This window comes from Larus michahellis, chromosome 2, assembly GCF_964199755.1.
Source record: "Larus michahellis chromosome 2, bLarMic1.1, whole genome shotgun sequence".
In the NCBI taxonomy this organism is placed as follows: Eukaryota; Metazoa; Chordata; class Aves; order Charadriiformes; family Laridae; genus Larus; species Larus michahellis.
The window spans coordinates 76,197,320-76,220,255 of NC_133897.1; the positions used below are offsets into that span (position 1 = coordinate 76,197,320).

Consider the following 22,936-nt stretch of genomic DNA (forward strand, 5'->3'; position numbering starts at 1 on the left):
AAGCTAGTGAGCTGGAGACATAAGGATGCTTGCTGCTGCATCCATATTTGTGAAGAGACTATGAAGGAGTGCAGCAGAACTAGATCCACTAGCCCCAGCCACCAGAAATCCTGATGCTCTGCATCCATGGGTGTGGCCATGGTGCAGGTTACAACCCACTCACATGGAGAGGGGGAAGCTCCTCCTGTCATTTATCTTGACGGGACTCTTTCCTTCCATCACACCTCTACAGCCAGCAGATAGATTTTTGACAGAACTAGTAAAAGGCCACAGGCTTGGCATTGACCTGACCATGCAGGGGCTCCAGACTTGTCTGGGCTTACCTTTACCTGAGCAGAATTTAGTATGCTTAACTCTAAAAGCAATTGCCAAGTAGTCAGGTAACCACTGCCTAAATTTGTTTAGCTCTGCTGATAGTAACAACAAGTCATTACTCTGTGTGGGCTGAACTTCTGTGACTCTCGAATAAAACATGGTATGGAAGATCACAGAGAGAGTGGATAGCAGAAACCCCAGATCATAAACACAAATCACAGTGGTCGATTACTGGTCACTGCAGGATGGCAACCTAGTGAATCGGGTAAAACAAGTTTTACAGGTAACAGAACAGGAAAACTGGATAATTGGGAACCAGTAAAGAGAAAAAGCACTTAAGCAGAAAATGCATCTAAGCAGACTAAGGAAAAAAAAAAAAAAACAAACAAGAAATAAAGCAAGGCAGCCCCAGTACTGAAAAGAAAAAAACCATGACCATCAATTTCATACTCCATCCAGGAAAAAACTCAGAATACCAGTGACTTATTGTACATTTCCTCATGTTTTGTTAGATGCAGTCTTGAACTAAAGACCCAGAGGGACACTGGAAGAGTGAGCAATCGCCAAAAGGGGTAGATGCTGGGAAGTATCCATATAACAATCTTAACCCAATTATCAATGCAACTTTTCTTTGCTAATTTGAACGATGAATGTTAATGCTGTTTAACAGACTAATAATAATCATTTTGACCAAACTTACTAACCAACCAGAACCTAGCCTGTTTATTCATAATTGCATGAAAGTCAGAGCTTTTTCATACAAGAAATGTAAATGCTGACCAAAAGCAGATAAAGGGGTTCCACCTATCAGCTCAACAGTTTGTTTACCAAATCATTTGCCATGTTCTAGTTTACATGATATTCATTATCAGCCAAAAAGGGATACAGTACCAGATCCTGTTTGTAGTCACACAGAGCCTTGAGGATAATGGGCTTGTTACTCCGGTAGTCTGGGTTACGTGGCTTCAGCTGCACAATCTTCTTGGATTTATTCACCAAACTCTGCACTTGCCTCTTGTATTCAAGAATTCTCTCTCGTTCATTCTGCAAAGATTAACTGTATGTTAGAAATTTCATTCTAAAAAGAATTTGCCAGCAAAAAAAAAGTAGTAACTACACTCTCAAACCTGACTTCATCAACTGCCCTTTTACATCACTGACCATTTTTCCTCCAGTATATTCAATTTGGAATTGTAGGATGACATTCAGCATGTCAGAAACTTGGGAATTCGTTGAGCTCATTACAGATTTAAAAAGCAGTCAGAGTTCCCAAACAGTATTACACAAATTAAAATAACACTGACCCATTTGTAGACTTTCCTAAGAAATGGGCAGGAATATACCCTTATGGTTTCAAGTTCATACAGTCCTGTATATAAACGTTGCCGTACAACTGGGTTTACATTGGGTATTTGAAGAGGGCAACTGATTTCCACGAAAAGCAGAACACAACCTGTCAGGTGGGTGTGACAATACCTCCAGCTCTTTGATCTGCTCCAACAAACACTGCAGTGACATACTCTTATCACAGATGAACTTCTTTCTGATGGAGTCTTGTAAGTTTTTCAGGTAGCACTCAGTGGCTTGGGCCTCTTCAAAGAACTACAGGAGAAAAGTTGTAATTTCAGTTGTACAGAGCTCTTAAAAATGTCTGATGAAAATCAATGGATTCCTTTCATGAGAAATCCCAGTTCACATCTGGCAGAATGTTAGCATTTACAGTATGGTAACAGTGTGTTACGCATTGTGCACAGATTTAGAAAGATTTTGGTACAAAAAAAAAAAATCTATGATGAGATTCACACTTTTAACAAAAGTAGGGTGAATTCTCCACATCACTACTCACCTGAAAGTAAGCTGCATTCTCTTTCAGATGAACATCAATGCACTTGGTGATCTGAAGAATCCAGCTCCACTGGGTTTGTAATGTATCCATGTAGGCCTAACAAAAATAGTAATAGACAGAACTCAAACCACCACGCTGATTGCTCTCCGTACCTAGACTCAAGCAGAACTATTTATGCTCCACATAAATGCAAATGAAAAATCTGCTAAAATAAATTCATGCACACCAGAATAATGTAATTCATGCAAATAGTTCCCCAAATTCTAAGCATCTACCTAACCAAAAACAGTTAAATACCTGCTTGTGGGATGCAAAAAGAAATTTGTTCGTGACTTGAATTTTGTTTGATCAGCATAAAGCCTGAAGTGCATGAACAAAAAGGGGGAAAATGCACAAACAGTAGTGCAAATCAAAAATATTTAAACTGCAAATTGTCATGTTCTTCCAAGGAACACTGTCAAACATGATTTTGTAATGATAGCTACTTTTAAATTCAAACTTCTCAAGTAGTCCTCATATATTCTTTTGAAAATTACACACGACTTTTACTTCATTGCTGGAGCTTACAAGAATCTTTCCTTTAAGGCAGAAACTGACCACAGAAGAAATATGAAAGGTGATATTACACAACAAGATAACAGTTGACAAAAGTAAATACACTGAAAAGCAGAAGGGACTTGTTTGTTTGGGTTTTCTTCTATAAGCTTCTTTCAGTTTCAGGGTTCTCATGCACTCTTTAAAACTAAAACAACTACAGCATTTCCTAATAAAATGAGATTTTCCAAATTGCCTCTCTAATTGAACGGTAAATGTACACCAAGCTGTGAAAGCAGAAATGTCTTGGCTAAGCTGTAGAAATGCACTATGAATTTCAGTTACAGAAAGTATTTGCACCTGGATTAAATATAAACCCTCAAAGGGTGTGCCATTCTTCAAAATATGCCTACTAAGATAGCAGAAGAATGACATGCCTGCCTACTATAAATTCTGCTCCACTGTAGTCAACTCAAACAAGATACAGCAATTTCAATACACTCAGGCAACTCCCTAAGCTTTGTATTAATTTTTACATGCACCTATAATCAAATTTGATAGCAATATGTGAGCTCTCCCCATTGCTTTTCAGAAGCCTGCAGTTGTTGCGGCTAGGTTTGTAGAGGAAGGCAGTAACGTTTGTTAGAGCAGCTCATACAACTGCTTGAAAATGGACATGCTTTTTGGCAGGCAAACCCTTCTCACGTCCAAATGCAGCATTTAATTTGTGGACTTTCACTGAGAACTTTTCCCATATAGCAATAATGGAGCAAGTGAAATCACACAAAGTCTAACTCACCTCGATTTTGTCTGAAGCAGGATGCTGGTTGAGCACTAGCTGGTCACTTTCTTGCTTCAGCTTGTTGAGTTCTTTTTCTTTGAGCTCCAGTTCACTCATGCGTTTCTAAACAACCAAAAGACAGCTTTAAACAAGCCCCCAAACATATGCTGCTTAAAATTTTCCAGATAGATGTGATAATGTAAAATTATCCCTGCTAACAGTACATAGTAATTCTATTCAGTGTACTGAAGTTAATTATGAAGACAGTAGAATCAAAGAAGGTATAATCATCTCAGTTCTAGTCTCAAGGCTTGACGCTTCACAGAGCAAAGCATCCCAAGTGCTGCCTTTCCTAAGAATGATGGCAGTAAAAATGACTGCATCTTGCAACATCCAGAACAACTGAACTAAAAAAAAAAAAATTACCTCCTTAATAGTGTGAACTTTCATTCCCTTTTCAATTTGCTGATCAGCACTAATATTGGTTAAAGAAACGCACATGCTCAACTTCCCTATGTGCCCACAGAAGACAGGGAGCAGTTGCAAACTACCTCTGACTGTGCACTCAATGTGCTGCTGGCAGAACCGTCAGAGAAAGACAGCAGTTCCCTCTGGTATAGCTCTACCTCCTGGTGACAGACAACCAGGGCCAAATACGGGGACCCTCTGGCCCCTACACAACTAAACTGCTTGATTAAATTGTGGAGAGAATGAAACTGCTTGATTCAAGTCCCTTAGTTTAGCATGCCAACATAATGACTGTGTTCACAAGCTACGTGTGATTACTATTCCACAGCAGACAGTACTGATAAGGCCAGCTTCCAAAGTCAAAAGAAACCATGGCAACTGGTTGAACGGGAGCACAACCTTCCAGTAGATGTCCGATCTTGACTCAAAAGGCTGTCACACAGTACTTCTTAATCCAAAAGCATTGATAAAAATCCCAGGAACTTTGAAAGAGTGAAGAAACATCTGTCCTGGGAAACTGTTCCTCCCCCACTATCCCAAAAGAGGGCCCATGGAAAGCATGGGGAGGTTGAGCTGTCTTACAGAGAAGGCCTCCTGCTTCCTGGAGATGTCAGTGTTCCTGTCACTCCAGTCGTAGAGAAGCTCCTCTTCCTCACAGTCATTGATCCACATGATCTCTCTGCTGGTGGCTTGGATGAGGTTCTGGAATTGACGGAGCTGATCCATTCTCTCAAAGGAGTATTTCTGCAAGGAATTCCAAAAATGAGAAGCCATAAACACAGAAATACACATAAACACACCCAGCCTCTGCTGAGTGGTGAAGGGAAAGCCAAGAGCACAGTACGTCCTTTTTTTTTTTTTTTTTAAATAACCTAACAGTAAAAACCACACATCTATAAAACCTGTTGGCAATGGACAACAGATAGTGTGCCTGGGTTTATAGAACTATGGAACCTGCTGGCAATGGACAGTGGACAATGTGTCTGGATTTATAGAACAATGGGAACCTGAAGTCAGAAGCTGACGAAAGTCATTTCAGACACAAGCGTAGCAGACATGTAAGCAGGCAAGCAAAAAGGCATGGGGGAAAATACAAGAAATGTCTGAACATTTAACATCCCTTTTACTTGCATTTGCTGCTCATAGTACATCCTTGATGTTGTAGCAGCGCTGTTTGCACAGATGACACTTCTTAAAAAGATTCCTTCTCTGTCCTCACATCACGATACATATCCTGTTGCTTGACATGTGTACAGGAATCAGCTTCCAATTCCAAGGGCTGAATCTACCATTTGCACAAGATTCTCACTGTATTTCACACGAAGATCCACAGTGGAGAAGATGCACAGCCCCACACAGAATTTGGTTCCAATCCCACATTTGAGTAACTTTTTAAGCTTCATCTATAGACTAACTTCATCACTACATTTACTCCCATTAAGGAGGTAGAGTTCTACTCTTCACCTGCTTAAGTGACCAAATCCCTTCACCAGGTGCAAACTAGAAACTTCCTTGTGAGGGTAAGTCAATTATATACCAGGTAATGAATTAATTTCGAGTTCATGATTCCAACTGAACCTTATAGAAACTACAAAGCACTGCCAGTTTACTGCTTAATAGAATTATTTAAATATGTATCTGTAACTCTGTTGAAACCTGAGGTGTCCCTTGACTATCACATGGGTGTTAATAAAGCAAAAAGAGCATTCATCATAGAGCCTTTCAGAAATGAATACATCTCATGCTCACCAAAAGTCCTTCATATTCTTCCTCCAGCTGATGAACCGCAGCCTTCTCCCGCTGAAATAGAGACAGCAAATATTTAGTGAGCCTTTTACAAGTTGCCTATTTGCTGATAGTTTTCTTTACAGTATCAGTATCATAATGTTATAACTGCAGCTGGTAACCTGCAAATGCCTGTAAGAGACATAGGTGAGTAGCAGATCTGCACCACTGGAGCACCACAAGAAGTGTAAAACCAAGGCTTGGACAAACTTACTTCCCTCAGGGATGCTTAGTACATAAACAAGGTTGCCCATAACCCCTATAATACCAGAAGAGTTCCTGAAATTGGATCTCTTTCTATACCAAACTCCTAGACAGCTGTGGGGAACCGGCTCATCCTAGAGCTAGCTTTGGAGATTATGAAGTAGTATAAACTACAATGTGAGCAGGAGGTTCCAATTTTTATTCCCATTTCTATGGCTGGGAACATGCACAACCTTGGAACTGGTATTCCGTAGGACCAGACTATCACCTTTCCTATTTGAAGCAGAAAGGAAAAGGGACTAATACCCCTTCCACTCTTCAGTTTGGCTGAGAGATCAGAGCTTCAGAATGGAGTGCCTTTTCTTTAGGTACAACTCCCTCTCCTCCTGTGTGTGTGAGCAATTAACAAAAAAGAAGAATGGGAATGAAGTACGCCTCCTTTCTCCTATGCCTATACCTAGCTGCTGGGCTGATAGGAGAGAAAGTTAGCCACCACATTTTCAGTGCCATCTTTATTCCAATCACAAAATCCAGGGGAAAACAGAAGCCTCAGAGGGGGAAAAAAAAAATCCATGAAAAACCCCACACCTAGAAAAGCTCTAAGCTTAGCCCAGAATTTTGGAACTTTTCACAGAAATTCCCTCATTATTCAAGGCTGTATCTAAGCACCCACCTTATCCTTTCCACTTTCTTGTTTTAATGTAGCTAGACAGAAAGTGAGAATAATCATTCTTAGCCATTCTTCCCACAAAAAGTGTTGCAATATTTATTTGCCAGCCTTGGTACACATCAACAAAATGTTAAATAGCAACTAATTTTTCTTTTTAAAATTCTGGGAAAGAAGCAGAACACAAAATAATCATGAAATAATAAATATTAGGGTTTAAAGTGGTTGCTAACATGACACCGGTGCTTCCTGAAGAGAAGCTGTGCTATTCAGATTTCCTTTTTGTAGCGAAACACCAGCGAGCCAATGATATAGATCTAGACTAAGCAACGTGTAAGGGAAGACAGTGATTACCAGATCTGTTTTGACTTTGTCCAGGTGCCAGCGATAGTCTCCAATGGCATTGTGAGTCCTCCTATGGTCACCAATTTGTTGCTCAATGGATGCTGCATCAAACCCCCATTTCACTAGCTCCATTTCAGCCTAGGAGAAAGAAACAGTATTTGTACTTTCATTTACAACATTATTATCTAAATCAGAGCATAAAGGAATTGAACTGAAGCAAACGTGACTATGCAGTAGAGAGTAAAACTGAACAAAGGAAAGTTCAGAATAGGGGGTTACAATTTCTTAAAATTGTCATAATTTCAACTGTGTGACAGGCTCCCAAAGTAGAAGAAACAAAGTAGGGAAAATATTTAAGTTGCTTAAAATTAGACTAGATGAAGCAGACTCAGTAGTGTATTTTCATTTGTTTTCTTTGGACCAAACTATTCTTTTACGTTCTACAGTACAGTTACATTCTTATCACTCTGAAAACAAATTATGACTTTATCAAACAATGCTACTCATGCAATTAATCTGAAAATCCCAAAGTTCAGTAGCCCAGTACACCGCATTTTCATTTTAATTACTCTCATGTAAACTCCAATAACTTCAGTTAAATGCAGTCAAACTAAATGAAAAAACAGAAGATAATCTGAAATGATTATAGAACATGTTTTTTGTCTCACATTTTGGCAACACTTATTGTAGGATGCCGAGTGAAAGTCTCTAGTAACAGCCTTTGAAAAACAGTAATACCCCTGGATAATTACTAACTCGAAAACTATCTGACTGCAGTTCCTTGTTTCATTATTTTGAAATATTAAAAGCCACTGAGTTCACAATTCAGCTCCTCAAACTCCAAATCAGCTTTTATGCTGTAAAGACACACTCCATGTCTGCCTGAACGCCTGCCTGCGCACGCGCACAGTAAAGAAATAGGTATCTTAATCTTGGGTTGGGACCCAATTTGGTAATTACCGGCCTGGAGCCAAATCTCTGTGAGTCAACAGACGACAATAAAGCCCAAACCATGCTCAAGCGTAGGGGTTCAAAGGCAGTGTTGAAAATGATCCAAGAAATAAAACCATTTTGCATTCAGCCATCTAAAAGTTACAGGACTTTGACCCTTATAATTATATTTAAACAGTCAAAAGAGTCTGTAGCAACAGCAGCAGTCCTGGCTGTCTGCCAGCACATGAACAAAGGCTGTCTGGATATCACTGCACTTTTCTTAGCTCTGCACTGGAAATTTGACCGACCCTCCTATCACCTGATTCTCCTGTCAGCAAACCATCTGGACAGAAAACACAAAAACAGCAGCAGAAAGCCACAGTTGCTCAGACCTTTTTCCCACATCTTATCATGTTACTAGGAGAAACATTATCACGGCCCCAATGTGAGCAGGTAATGAGACACAGCATGGTGGGAAGAGGCATGGTGGAAAGTTCAAAATAAGTTTTCCCTAAGAAAACTCAAAAGCTGAACAGGGAGCTAAGTGCTTCCTGGCCCCACATCAGCTTTGCCTTAGGGATTGAAGAAGGGAGAGTGAGCAAGCCTTTTACTTTCACAGGAGCTTTTGTGTGGGAACACATCTATAAAGCACTTGCTTATGGTCCCTGTGCTCAGCTGGGGGTGTCTGAGCAGGGTGTCACGTGGCGTCTTTGGGAGGTGCAGCATGTTCGCAGTCTTTCATCACTGGAAGCATGCCCAGTGTCTGTCCAACATCACTCCTCAAACCGTGGCAGGTCTGACGATTAGCTCGCTCTCCCACAGTGTGTGTAGAGTGACCATATCTGCTGTTGCTCTCCTGGCACGATGCTTATACACGTTATCACTCAAGGAGTCCATCTCCACTTCCCCTTCTTCCTCCAAAGCATGCCACGCTATGGGAGGGCACTGAAAGACTAGACTATGACTAGCACTCACATAAAAGTATGGGAACTGTACAGAGCTCTCCCCTCCTCATCTGGTTTGCATAGCAGCCACCTGGCAAACACCATATGCAGATAACAATGACAGGATCACTAAGCAACAGCCTAATAAAGAGAGATAAAAATAATGCAATTTTTCAGTTTACAAGGCATCTGCAAAGTATAACTTCAGCCAACTTGTTCCATCCTCCATACCTGTCTCTCAGAAAGGGCTGTCCACCCACAAACACACAACTTTCACTTCAGATGCACAAAAACAGGCTACAGGCTCTCAACATGTGTTTCCTACTCCAGGTTACATCATCACCAGCTGTGCACAGGCAATCTATTCTGCACATGCAACAGACACATGCGAAAATGCTGAATTTGCTATTTCAGCAGTGACTTCTGAAGGTCAAGTCCTGGGGCAATCAGCTCTACCTTCTGGCTCCCACTATGATAAGGTTAGATTAGAGGGAGAGAACAACTGTAAAATACTGGACAGTGGTTAAATCTGTGAAGCTGGTCCTCTCTGTGTAAAGGGTTAAGATAAATACGAATCGTAAAGGAAATCTGTGGAAGAAAGGAAGGAAATATTGAGCGTAATAATCTCTAACGCAAACATGCCAATGTCTTTTGTGATGTTAACATCTGGGTCTTATTTAGCTTTCAAATCTAACTTCCACACTTTTTCCTCTGCAAAAGACAACCCCAAATTCATGTTCACATTTCAGTGGAAACTCAATACATGTACAATCCTGCAATTAAAAAAAATAAAATGAGGAACTTAGAATAATATATGAGCATTAAAGTATACTTTTAATTTTCTGCTGGCACCCAAAACGTTACTGCATGTGAGGTGACGTTCATAAACAACACCAGGTCTTAGCCTTGTCTCTGGGTTTTGCACAGATTTACCTTCTGCTGCCTCATCCAGTTTAAACATTCACTTGTGACACGTTTCGTGTACTCATCCCATCCTGAGCCACTCTGAGAGGAGAAGCAACCACCGCCTTTGGAGCTGGCCCTCCTGGCGCGGGGAACACTGATGGCTTTGTACAGGGCACGCATTTGCTCTTGAAGTTGAAGCAGCCTGAAAGGGAAGGAACCAGTAAGCGCCTATGAGGAAAACAACCAGAAAACATGGAAACAACTCAATTCATCTCTCCCACTGGACCACCAGGTACTCAAAACAAAGTGCTGAAAACACAGGCTGTGGAAAAAATATATTTAAAATTTCATGGGGACAAGCAAGGTGTGAAATTATGTAAGAAATATGTTACTGCAGGGCCCTTCTCCATGTTAGCATGCCCCAAACAAACACGACTGACTTCTGTCACATCCTGCAACACCAGAGAAGGTGTGCACTTTAGACACCACAAACTTCTATCAGCCACATTCCCTTCCCCAGCCCTTCCCTGGCAATACCTTTTCTGATACATTTCACAGGGTTGGCCCATCTGCCTCATCTCTCTGATCAGCCCATCCAGGATATCCATTTGGTCATTTGCCTGTGCAAAACACTCTTCCAGATCTCTGTTCCCTCGAATCTGGACACCATCCCCATATTTCAATTCCTAAAAAAAAAAAAAAAAAAAAAAAAAAGAGAGAGAGAGAGATGGGAGATTAAAGTAAATATTCATCACCCAAGCTTCAGCATACTTGTTTTAAGAGAGATGCTATAGGGACCAATTATTTTTAAGAAGCATGATAGATTTCAACTGCTGGGTCTCTGATTGCCAGTTTTAACTGGCAGAAGGCCAGTCAACAAAGGATCCACAGTCATTGGAAAGTCCTTATTACAAATAAAATACAAGAGAAAATTATTAAAACACAATACCAACCAAACCTTTCCATAAAGAACAGCACACCCTGACTGATGTTTATTTCACCAGAGCCAAGGCTTCGCACAGTGTGCTAAGCTTTTAAGACCTTATGCTTTGGTGTTTAGAGGGCAAGAAGCAAACACTCAGTCCCAGCAGGAGTTGGTGGATATTGCTCCTGATTTTTCAGAGGTTTCTCTGAGGTGCTAAGACTTACAGACATTGCTCCTCCCCTGCAAAAATGTAGACTGCACTCTGTCTGCCTGGGACCAGCTCCATGTCCAGTCATATTTGCATAACACCTTACCACCCAAAGCCTACGCAAATTCTGCATGCACCCTCTCAGTGCAGTGGACCACAGTATGGTCATGGTGCTTCAAGCAGGAAGACAGGACTTTTTGGTCTCATCCTATACTGACACAGCCATGCTGGACAAAACACAACACAGCTGTGATTTTATTTTGAAATAAAATGTTGATGGACCTCATTACTTCGTCCCTCAGAAAGAAAAGAAGAAAAAAAAGTAAGCAATGCATGCTGTGGCATCAAGATGGAGCAAAACATCACTTTCTTTTAACTTCAATGGAATAATATTAATCCTTCACAAGAGGCAGTATTTGCTCTGGCATTGATTTTTATATAAACATGCTCACACGTGCTGTATCTCTGAAAAGGAAATGAACTGCTAACCACAGAGTTCATTCCTGAACTAATTTTGTGTCCACAGAGGGACCAAAAGTGCGCATTAAATCACATCTACTGCCAGAACTGCAAATGGGGTTTTTTTGAGGATGCACTCACCACCCTGCCCCTCCTCTGACTTCAGCCAGAAGAGGGGACATCCCACATTTGCCAGGACCGAATCTAGTGTCAAAGAGTAACCCACCCTCAGGCACTATGGATTTACATCAGTGCAGCGTATAGCAAAGATCATCTCTATGCGTTTGGGATGAAACAGTCAAGAATATTTTAATGTAGTTTCATATAATTCTTCAGGAATAATCTAGAAAAATAAAATAAACCTAATGAAAGTTTTTCCTGTGGTGGTTCAGGTTCTTTATGGCCCAGAAAATGATGACGATATTCTACAGGACACACTAAGAGATTATAAGTGGTCATAACATTATTAACAGCTGTTTACACTGACAGTGGCCTTGATCTAAAACTGGAAAATAAGATGCAGTAGAATCTGCTTGAAGGGTGGTTTTTTGTTTTGTTTTGTTTTTAAAAATCAAGAAGTCCCCCTTTTCTTAATCAGATGCCTTTCAATCAGTTTTACTGAACACTGAGTGCAGACAGAGGAGTGAGACCTAGGAAGGCAGCGCGCTATTCCACTCCCAGTTGCCTCACGCAAACAGCCGAAAGGGGCGAAAGGAGATGAAGAAGCAGAGCCTGTGAGTCCAGATAACAATGCAGCATTCATTCCCTGTAATATTCATAATCACTTTTGATAAGAAGAACAAGGAGCACTCACGGGTTGTACTATGAGCTCAGCTCGCATCAGGCAATCCGAACAGTTTTGCAAAAGCTCCTGGATGGTGTTCTGGCGTCTGGACACTGTACAGGTCCCATTCTGACTGTTGTGGGGGAGAAGGAGACGAAGTAAGTACAGAGTAATGACCCGTTTTGAAGAGACACGAGAAACACAAATTTGGAAAAGCTATGGGAAGTTACACGAAATAATCCATCTCATTTAGCTTCACAGAGACATACACGCTTTATCTGGCCCTCCTGCTTTACTGCACTGTGAAGTTTTAATGCCGATTCCGCGATGGCAGAGCCACTTTATAATTCTGTAACAGCAGGCGTGAACTGACTTTGCCACAGGGTAGAGTAGAAGATGGAAACCAGCATGCCATAAAGGAGAAAGTTCTTCTTCCAGTATGGGTATCTGTGGCTTTGATAGACAAAACTTTTGCAGTATTACAGTGAGAATGAATTATTCACGATCTTTGTTAAAGTCAATATATTAGAACATAGCCTTTGCATCTTACCACACCAGCCATCGAATGTCAGAGCATAAAAGGAAAGCAGGATACTCTGCTACACAAGCGCATGAGAACACACGTCCATACAAGCATAGAAGGAGCCCTTTTATCAGCAGAAATGCATGAAGCTAGTGCAGTGTCTTAAGAAAGAACTGCAAGATGCACAAGCTACTACAAAAACAGATGTAGGCCCTGGAGTTAAAGGACATGCTTTCTTACAAAGAAATAAAATGGGAGTTTGTGAGTTCCAAGTAAAACTCCAGAAGCAAAAACACTAGTAGGGGAAAAAGCCAAGACAGATAATGGGGTCATTACTGTTGTCTTGCACATAATCTACTGCACCCATACTGCCAGAAGGTTGCTTTTCCAGCGTTTGGGATTCAGCCACCAAAGCGAGCCACTGCTAGTTGAATGTGGGTGAGGTGCTTCAAGCAAGGAACCATTCCTTGCTGATGGAATCAGAGCTCCCAAGCAAGCCCAGGCAGCTCCCAAACCAAAGCACTTGCCAGTGAAACTAAAATAAACCACTACTAAGAGACAGTAAGAAACTGAGACACTTCCAAGCCCTGCCTCGTTTTCTAACTCCTGTGCTCATGGTAGGTAACCTTTTCCATTACAAATCACTAAAGGCCCAAACCTTCCATACAACACAAACATCAAAAAGACTATCAGTGCAAACCTGTCCAGCTCAGAGCCAGCAAGTCGTATGGATTCAATGGAAATCTTTCTACTGACTTCAACAGACTCTGATCATCCTTCACAAAAGGAAATGTGACAATGTAAAAAACTCGTCAGGGCTACCCTTGGGAAAATCACTGCAGTGGTGAGAAACGTTCAACAGTATATTTTTAAGAGCTCTTCTGTGTGTGCAGCTGGTGCTTCAGCAGCCTGCCATTCTCCTATTAAGTCTTCTTGAACAAGTGGAAAAAGTTTGAGCAACTTTTCACCAGCTTCCCCTAATACCAGGGAGCAGACCCTCAAAGACAGAGAGAGGACTGCAGAATCATTGGGTGACTTAAAACAAGCCGTGCACACACAACTCCTGGCCTGCAGTGTGACCCTTTGGCTGCACAAACGCTGTGCTCTACTGTGCTATGCACCCCTGTATATCTTGGAAACAGCTTAAAGAAAACAATTGTGAAAAATAACATATGGGTCTGATTTTGTGCCAGGCTTCCCATCAGCTTCCTTTTCTAAATCATTCCTTCTCCTTAGGCATCGCTGTTGTGTTTGGATCTAGAAGTATCTGACTGCATCTAAAATTTGCATTTAATTATACTCACAATTATTTTCATGAATGAAACATAATAAAGAAGAGAGAGGAACCTTCCAAGCAATTTTCTCTTTTTAGAACATCAGAAGAGTATTTTTTCTTCAATCACTTTTTCAATCATCTCCTGACAGCTATAAATGCTGGATATCCATTAAAGCCAGAAGATCTATAGAGGGGGACCACACTTCTACTGTAATAAATCAGAGTATCTCCACTGGCTTCACTGTAACTTCACTGACCTCAAAGACATATACTTCACTCTGAGAGAAGGTCTAAACAATGGCTGTCACAGTTAACACACTAAGAAATTGTGAAGAAAAGCTCTTTTCAAATAAATAAAAAACAATTTAAGAGATAGAAAAAGTAGAATTACAAGTATTTTGTGTTCATCCCAATAATGTTAGAATACCACATCCAGAATTATTGTCCAAATACTAAAAAAGTTGGAAAACTGAATACAATTTCATATAGATGCACAAAACTATTTCAAAGGCGGAAGCAGATGCCTTGAAGTGGGAGGCTTAAGCGTACCCTATATAGATCTTCAAATGAAGGTCTACAAGTTACTTGTTTACAGTTCACGGGGACCTTCACAAGAAGAAAGCAGCAAGCATTTAAGGCTCTCCAATCTAATAGAAAAAGACATAACCAAATAATGGCAGAGGCTGGAGCAACACAAACTGAAACCAAAAAAGAGCACACTATTTCATCAATGCTGCCTTTCACACCTTGGATGTCAGTTTTGTTGTTAAACAACTAACTGTTTTGCTAGTCAAAATACTGAGAATACTAGGATAACACATGAAAAGGTAGTGGCCTGTTAGAGGCAGTTGATGACACTGGAAGAGATAGTGGCTTTCAAATCCATCAGCTGACCAAACAGCTAACATGGGTTATGGGGCATACCCAGAGACAGCAGACACAGGTACTGGAGCTCATGTTTGATGGCATAGCTCCACCAAGTCAACAGGACTCAAAGACTTCACCTCAGAAGAGGATTTAGCTGTACAAACTCAGTCAAGAAGGGCATAAATCAACTTCTGAAATTAGAAAATAAAGATACATAGCAAGCCAATGCCTCAACATATACCGGTTGATACCACAGATGGCATTAGCATGATCTCACATGGACATATCTTCAATACTTTTCACCCATGTGACAGTAGAGTATTTCATAAGCAGTTTCAAAGGCCCTTGGTGTAATATTCCTCTTACTGAAGCCAACAAGCCTTTAATGGGAAGGGGTAGATCAAAGCAGAAACCCCAATGCAGAGTAAGCAGACATCCAACCTTGAGGCAGAAGGAAAACAGCCAGCCAAAGGAAAACCATATCCAACACAATGGCATAAGGAAAAAAAAAACGGACTAAAGAAACCGAGACAAACCCTAAACCCTGGAACATGCTACATGGCATCTTACCGTGGAGGCAAGAATGAAGCTAGGTTACAACCACGTAACCTCGATTACATATAAACACACATTTATGTCCCTCAAAGATGTACGATTCCGACAATCCTCACAGGACACAGATTAAATGGAGTACTGCAGATGGTATTTGGTCAATGTCTCTCTTCCTTCCTCTGATTTTGTTTACATCAAACTGAATGAGCTTAAAGTAATGTTTGGTCATTGTAACAACTACTGCTGCTATGATGACAATTTGACTTGATTTGAACCCTGGCAGCATCTAAAGCTCGAACCTGTGAATAGGATCCTGCTGCACCAAACACTGTAGGCACACCACACAGTGAAAATATGGACAGGTTTTTCCTTTGTTTTACTACACCTCTGTAAATACAGTGTATGTTTTCAACCATTCCAGCAGAAAGGGAAAGAACTGGAGCTTGGTCCTTTATCAGGACTTGTAACACAAGAGTGCACAGACTCCTACTAATAAATACATGCACTTGCAAGAATCTGACTATTTGCTGTACTGCTTTGGTTTTGTAAACCCTGAAGAACAGTGCCCAGTGAAACAGCCCAGACTGCTTCAGAACTTAACTACCTATTTGTCCCTACAACTCAAAATTTTAGACCAAGACACTTATTTGGAAGGCAACTCATGAATTTCAAAAAGATACTATTAAACTGAACTCTTTATTAAAATTACTTAGTTTTAATAGTCATTAACTATTAAAGCAACAAAGGAAAACAAAGATGGCTAGTGTCTTTGTTTTAAAGTTATGAGAAAACTTCAAAACACAGAAGAATCACTTTTATTTGGGACTTTAAAATGTAGCCCTGTATTTCTCTACTGCCAGAAGAATCCTAGGAAAGCCACGGCACCTTGACATTGTCGTCATTCTGTACAGGAGCCACCCTGCTTGCTGCATGCCAAGGCAGAATACATTGCTCACGTGCTATACTGCGCTCTTGCTCTCCCAGAGAAATGAGAAGCAGCCCAAGCCCTGCTGCCACCGGGCTTTGGGCAGGATGGTAGCTCAGACAACACCTCCTTGCTACAATACACCCCACCTGAGCTAAACTCAGACACTTCCTTACTGATGAATCCGCAGTTTCTGGACTAGGACTGCACCTAACTGTTAAGCAGTACCAGTGATCCTCACGAGACCCCCAGCTCTACAGAAACAAGGAATAACTATTCCTGCTTTTCATAAACGGGACTGAGAAACACTCCCGAGCCCATACAATGAGTTACAAGAGTTGAGACAGACACAGCAAACCCAGCTGTGCCCACGTCCCTGGAACACAGCAGGGCTGGCTGCTGCCCCACTGACTTTATTCAAGCAGTGGAAAGATTTCCTAAGTGATACATTTTGAATAAATGATATATCCTCTGTAAATACTCAACTTGCACCCTTAAAGGCCCAGCCAAGTTGTCATTACTGCAGGACCTGAGGGGCAAGGAAGAAAGCCAGCTCCCTTCTGCTTTCTCATTTGCCTCCTGCTGCTGAAGACCTGCACACCCCCAGCATAAATGCCTGCAACCTGGAGACAGCTCTGGCTTCTGCCTTTATTAGTACACATCAAGAGGCTGCTGTGTTATCCGGGGGGGCGATTAGCGTCTACAGAAGCAGGGCAAAGGAGACACCCAGAAGCACATCCAGCAGCTCTGCGGAGCCTTCACAGCTCCTTAAAGCTTTGGAAGCACAAAGGGGAACACTCTTGGCCCAAAGATCCAATTTAGACCAAATTAGAATAATCCTTTTTAAGTTTTCTGACTCCTCCACAAAACATTTAGACTTTTAAAAATTCAAAGCTTTTTTTCTTTTTCATTCAAAAAGTAAAGGAAGCTTTAAAAAAGGTCTTTTTGCAGATCCAAAGTATTGAGCGACTCCCATAACTCAACACTGAGAGCAAAACAATAGCACTTCTTTTTCTTTTTTTTCTTCCCCCCCCCCCCCCCCCCCCGCATGCACACAAACTTGTTTGAACAAGCAATAGATTCATCAAGGGATTACCTGGTATGCCCAGAGTAGGCAAGTTAGAAGAAAAACCTGACCTGGAATCTCCATTTCCAGCACACACAGCCTGCGCACACCACGGGACTAAACCACCGCCCATCTGCCACCGCCTGCCACTTGGGTATGCGTGCCCCTGAAAACGCACAGCCATACACCGGCAAAAAGTACAAATCACAATATCCATTAGAATATAACCAGAAATTAAAATACTCTAACACAGGGGGTTCCACCCCGCTCCCGCCCCAAAAGAAGGTGAATGCAAGTGTCAGAAATCATTGAGAGGTTCGTAACTGAGTTCTTCCCATATGTCTCTGCTCTTACTAGGATCACTTCTGGCACACCACGGCCTCGACAAACTAGCCCCATCCGCCGAGTATGCACATAGACTAAGGCACGATGACAGGAAACCTCAGAAGATGTCTGCATCTTGCATGATCAGGCTCTAACTACCATTAGAAACGTGCAAAAAATTTAAGAGTCACTAGAGAAATCTTAAGACCCCTGAGGCCAAGTGCCTTCAGAGCAAGCAGGGTTTCACAAGGGTTCCTGCCACACCTATATGCAGAAAATCCTTGCACTTTTTCCCACTATTATTAATCACGAGCAGCAACGGCAAGTTTCTAAAGGCCATCCCTGCCCGGTGCAGCAGGTTGCAGACACGCTGCCTCTCCCACCTCCGGCTCTGGGAGAGGGAGGTGCCGAATGCAGGGTCCAACCAGGACCATGGAGATACACCTCTGCCGGAGAGCAGCTGCTCCAAACGCAACAAATCCCTTGCCTGACGGAGGCTTTCAGGCCTGCAAAGGTACCTCGCTTGAAATCTCACACACATACCTATGACAAGGTGAGCTGGGAAAGGTACAGTCTGGCTTTCTTCTCATGGCATAGCAGCGTCACCAGCTCTTGCCAAGACTCATTTCTTGGCCAGCTCGAGCACGGCACAGGCTCTGCCGGCGTGGCAAGTACTCAGCAGCAATTCAGACACATTGCTCCCTCCCTCTCTGTCTGCCCATGTTTTCTTTTGTCACCAGGCAGTTTTTCCCCCCCAACAAAAGGCTGTGACAGCGGAGTTCAAAGAGGACATTTCCATGCCAGCCCCACCACGACTCCGCTGGGCTGGGACCCTGCAACCCCCTGCGAGGCTGATGGGAAGGGCAAAAAATGCAACTTTGAAACTGTTTTCTGCAAGTTGACCTTGTCTGTGAGTCCCTGAAAGTAATGTCAGGGCACGGGATGTGAATGGCTAACTCTTCTTCTAACTCAGAGCACAGAAGTTACATTAATCCTTAACCAAAAATTGCATAAATTAATTTATTTTCTGAGCAACATATCACATGGTGGCCACGAATCCTAGGCTATTTTTTTCCCCTAATCTCAGCAATGACAACTAAAAGTGCACAACTTGCCACTTTTTTTCCTTCTCTCACAGTGTACCAGATTTTATCTCTCCATGGCGAAGACATTGATAAATATTTGACTGATGAATTGGCAGTTTAGGAGCGTGTGACTCACTGTCAAGCTGAGTATCTGTACTCGGGGCCAAGCTCATCCTGAGTTCCCAAGCCAGAAGAAACCAGGAATGTTGTAAAAGCACCTTGCTGAGCCCCAAGGGCAGGGAGCGTCTTACATTGCTCTGTGAGTAATGTAATGCTCAGCACAGACTTGTTTGGCAGAATACGCCCCAAAACTTACAAGACTAGACCCTAAGTTGAATCCTACTGCATTTAAAATAAAGGTACAGTGATCTTACCCATTGGAAAAAGAAGTCTCAGTTTTGTAAGTTCAGTAATTGCCACTAAACTTTGGCACAGAAGATACCAGGCTGAACTCAATTATTAAAACCAATTCCACAGATGATGGCCCTGATCCTGCAAGCACAACATGCACAGGATTTAGTGGATTTTCTGCATGCAGCGCATATGCAAAATCAGGCACTACTGCTTTTTTCCTTAACTGTCAACAAAACCCTCATTTTGTATTTTCGGACACATTTTATTTCAAATCAGCACTGGTTAAAAATAAAGCTATGCAACTCAGTAAGGTGCAAACACACATATTGTTTTGCAAAATAAAAAAATACTTAGTATTTTGTATAGTCAGCTCTTTTCACATAAAAGAAAATATGGAAATATATACATACATATATATATGTATTTTGATCTCATTAACAAGGGTCTTTAGTTCCATGCAGAAACCTCACAATAAAGTGAACAAGAACTTTCATTGCAACCTCCTTGCCAGATATGCCTTCCCAAAAAGGATATATGAATATTATGTTATAAAGAGTAAATGAAAGGATATTGATATAAGGTTGTTAACCTCTTGGTCAGTTCTGTCCTTTCCACTCTTGCTAGACCACTATTGAACACTAAAGAAACCAGTCCTAACAAACTATGGACTGGTTTAAAATATGTAATAAAAGCCAAAGGAAGCTAAATTAAAGGAAGGTATTTCTCCTCTAGTGAAAGTCAGGAGTAACAGGGAAGTCACTCTAGTGAATCCAATATAGTTGCAGCAGAATGAAGTCTGGAAAAAGAGAACAGCCAGGAAGTAGCATGTTCTGCCATTAATTTTTCATGTCTGTCTCTTGTAAACAGCGAAGGTATTTCCAGCGGAGCACCACTAGTAAAACAAAGCCTCACAAATGCAACACAGCGATGGCATTTTGGAGTGCTAGTATGTGCACTCTCCCATGGTAAAGTATTGAACTCTTCTAATTATATAGCAATAAATAGATATTCTCATACTACTGTAATAGTAAGTAGACATGTTGTAGCTGCAATTCATCTTAACTAATTTACCTGTGCACACACCAAACTGAAAATCAAATGAAGAAATGAAACTAAGAACTGGACAAAGTAACAAACAAAAAATGGGTAGAATCCAAGTTTTGTCTTTCATTCAGCAGCCCTCTAGCAAGAGGTCTGATGTACCTAAACGGAGCTCTCTCTGCTCTCTAGGGTAATCCTGATTCTCTACAGCCATTTATAGATCTGCTTGATGTAACAAATCCTGCCTGTTCTCATCTGCTGTTTATTTACTATATATGTTTAATTCTCATCCTTCTGCAATGTAATCATGATGTACTATCCATAAAATCAGGGCTTAAATTCTATCACAAATTATACGACAGCACTTCCAAATAAATTCCTAAATTGGTGGCATCAGTAATTAGACCAATAAGTTTAAGCGAGCCATTCCATGTGTAAAAAAAGAGTAATCACCAGCATAGTTTTGTATAGGTGCCTTATTCACACACCAGTGCTGTTTCCTTCAGTGACAGTAAGTGCTGTCTGCTTTTCAGTCCCGTGAAATCACAGCCAAGGGGATTAATGGAGAAGTCTTCATGACCACTGAACTTATTTTTCATACATTCATAGCACAGCTTTGCTCCAAAAAGTCTTTGCTGGAATCGATCTGCGCAGATTGCAGGTACAGCTGCATCCATGACAGCAGGAGTTCTCCAAAGCAGGATGCACAGCCGGCACCCTGCCTACAGGATCTTGACCGGGCTCGCAGCAACAGGGCAAGTAGGAATTTAAAGAGGAAGAGGGGAGGAAAGCAGACTGATGTTGCCGGTAATGCATCTTTGCTCCCCAGCCACCAAGTGTCGGGGATCATAAAAGATCCTGGCCTTAAACTCCCAGGCCTTGCACAAGCTAGAAACAAACTCAAAAAAATGAATGAGAGCGCCATTCTTATTAGTTAAAATCTTTTCCTAGCCCTAGTTACGCAACCGACAGGGAGGACAGCCTGGGTGTGTGAGATGTAACGCAGTTCAGCCCAGCACGGCCTGTTGTGCGTCACCGTGCGAAGCGGGAGTTCATCGGCAGAGAACCGCTGGGTCAGTACTGCCGGCACAGCGGCACTCACACCCCGGAGCGCAAAGGGGAGACGCTGAGGCTACCCTGCTGCTTTTTATCCTGTTCGCTCTCTTCACAGAGAGTCCCCACCAAAAGTTTTTGTTTGGTTGGTTTGTTGTTTTTTTTTTTTAAATTAAAAGTTCTTTGCTTGCGTTTAAAAGCCTTTTTAGAAGTTAGTCTCCTCAGGGAGGACAGGAAAGGCTTGCAAGCTGGCACACCTAGGACACAAGTGGGTGGACTGACGACAGCCCTTCGAAGGCAGGCCCGAGGGACCGGCACCGGCACCGGGACGGGGGCTGTGGCCCGCTCCCCCCGGACCGCACCTACCCGTATCCGTCGGAGGCGTAGTCCCCCCCGTAGGTCTTCTGGTAGTAGTAGGTCTTGTGGGTGTGGGTGCCGCCGCCGCCCCCCACCACATGGGAGCTCATCTCGTAGCGCAGGTCGGTGCCCGAGTCGGCCCGCGCCATCCGGCCCAGGGTGTTGATCCGCGGGTGGGAGCCGCCGTTGACGCTCATGGCGGCGGGGGAGCGCGGGGGGCCGCCGCCCGGGGGGAGAGGGGACGAAGGGGAAAGCGACGGAGAAACTGACCCAGACCCGACGCGGGGAAAGGCATTCACCCCCGGCAGGGCCCGGCCGCGCTGCCCGCCGAGGGACGGGGAAGGGCCGAGCTCCGGCCCGCAGGTGAGGGGAGGGCAGGGAAGGGGGAGGCCGCGGTGCGCGGTGGCGGGCCGGCGGGCGGCGGAGGCTGCGGGCGGCGGCGGCAAGAGCGGAGGTCCTGTCCTGTCCTGTCCCGTCCCCTCCCCGCCGGCAGAGGAAAGGCGAAGCCACACCTTTCGGCGTCGGTTTTAAGCGGCGCTCCTGGGCGTGGAGCCGCCGCCGCCCTCCGCGCCTCCTCGGCGGCCGCCTCAGGTTTCCCCGCCGCCCCGACCCCCGTCCCGGCGGTGCCGCTCCCCGCTGTCCGCCCGGGCACCTCTCTCAGCCTCCCACCGGTGTTTCCACCGTCCGTGGTGCGTGGACTCCCCTCATAAGTTCCCGATGGAGGGTTGAAGTCCATTAAAAACCTCCTCTCGACTGGCGCTTTCCCCCCGGGCTGTCGCAGAGCCCCGGGGGATGGGGCGGCCGGCCTGAGGGCTGGGAGCGCTGCGGGGATGGCGGCCGGGACCAGGGGTGGCCACGACGGCCAGCACCCTCCTGTCGCTCTGGAAAGCAACCGGCACCTCAACAAGGCAGTGCCGGCTAAACGAGGGACATTACGTCGAGGATGGGTCCGGTCCGCTGGTGGCAGCCATCGCTCCCTGCCCCGCAATGTGTGGCGCGTCACAAAGCCGGTGAGCTTGTTGGGAAAGCAGCATAAATGTTGATTTCCTGAACCTGAAATACAGTGGGTCCCATATGCAGGAAGGCTGTCGGTACTCCCAAGCCCAATGCGTTTCTGAAACAGGCCCAAAACTTGTGCGCTAGCGCACAAAATGTTTGAATTTTGTTGTGCACTGACTGCATTTGCCTGTGGAAAGAGGGTTTCCAGAAACGGGTATTTAAACTGACTTTTTCCCTTAGTTTTTCAGGGTTTCTGCTTTCTGATGCTCTGAAAGTTAAACTTCACTCTTAAAAAATAAGCCAGTTGATAGAGACAAAATTGTTTTAATACATTTCATGGAATCATAGAATGGTTTAAGTTGGAAGGGACTTTAAAGATCACCTCGTTGCAACCCCCCTGCCATGGGCAG

At 43.2% G+C, this 22,936-nt stretch overlaps 1 protein-coding gene across 3 annotated transcripts in view; it reads right to left on the minus strand.

Moving 5' to 3' along the window:
• DSP (desmoplakin) overlaps nucleotides 1–22,031 on the minus strand; it is a 39,395-nt gene extending 17,364 nt beyond the window's left edge. For 2 of the 3 annotated variants that reach the window (XM_074575994.1, XM_074575993.1), the window contains exons 1-11: nucleotides 21,537–22,023; nucleotides 12,135–12,237; nucleotides 10,266–10,414; nucleotides 9,756–9,930; nucleotides 6,955–7,083; nucleotides 5,694–5,744; nucleotides 4,527–4,688; nucleotides 3,495–3,599; nucleotides 2,162–2,257; nucleotides 1,792–1,917; nucleotides 1,207–1,359 (exon numbers count right to left, since the gene is read on the minus strand). In XM_074575994.1, the coding sequence (XP_074432095.1) occupies nucleotides 1,207–1,359; nucleotides 1,792–1,917; nucleotides 2,162–2,257; nucleotides 3,495–3,599; nucleotides 4,527–4,688; nucleotides 5,694–5,744; nucleotides 6,955–7,083; nucleotides 9,756–9,930; nucleotides 10,266–10,414; nucleotides 12,135–12,237; nucleotides 21,537–21,724 (1,437 nt within the window). In that variant the 5' untranslated portion in view covers nucleotides 21,725–22,023. Of the gene's footprint in view, nucleotides 1–1,206; nucleotides 1,360–1,791; nucleotides 1,918–2,161; nucleotides 2,258–3,494; nucleotides 3,600–4,526; nucleotides 4,689–5,693; nucleotides 5,745–6,954; nucleotides 7,084–9,755; nucleotides 9,931–10,265; nucleotides 10,415–12,134; nucleotides 12,238–21,536 lie in introns of all 3 variants that reach the window. The other variant, XM_074575995.1, reaches the window with a different exon arrangement.
• Nucleotides 22,032–22,936: the final 905 nt, after the last annotated feature.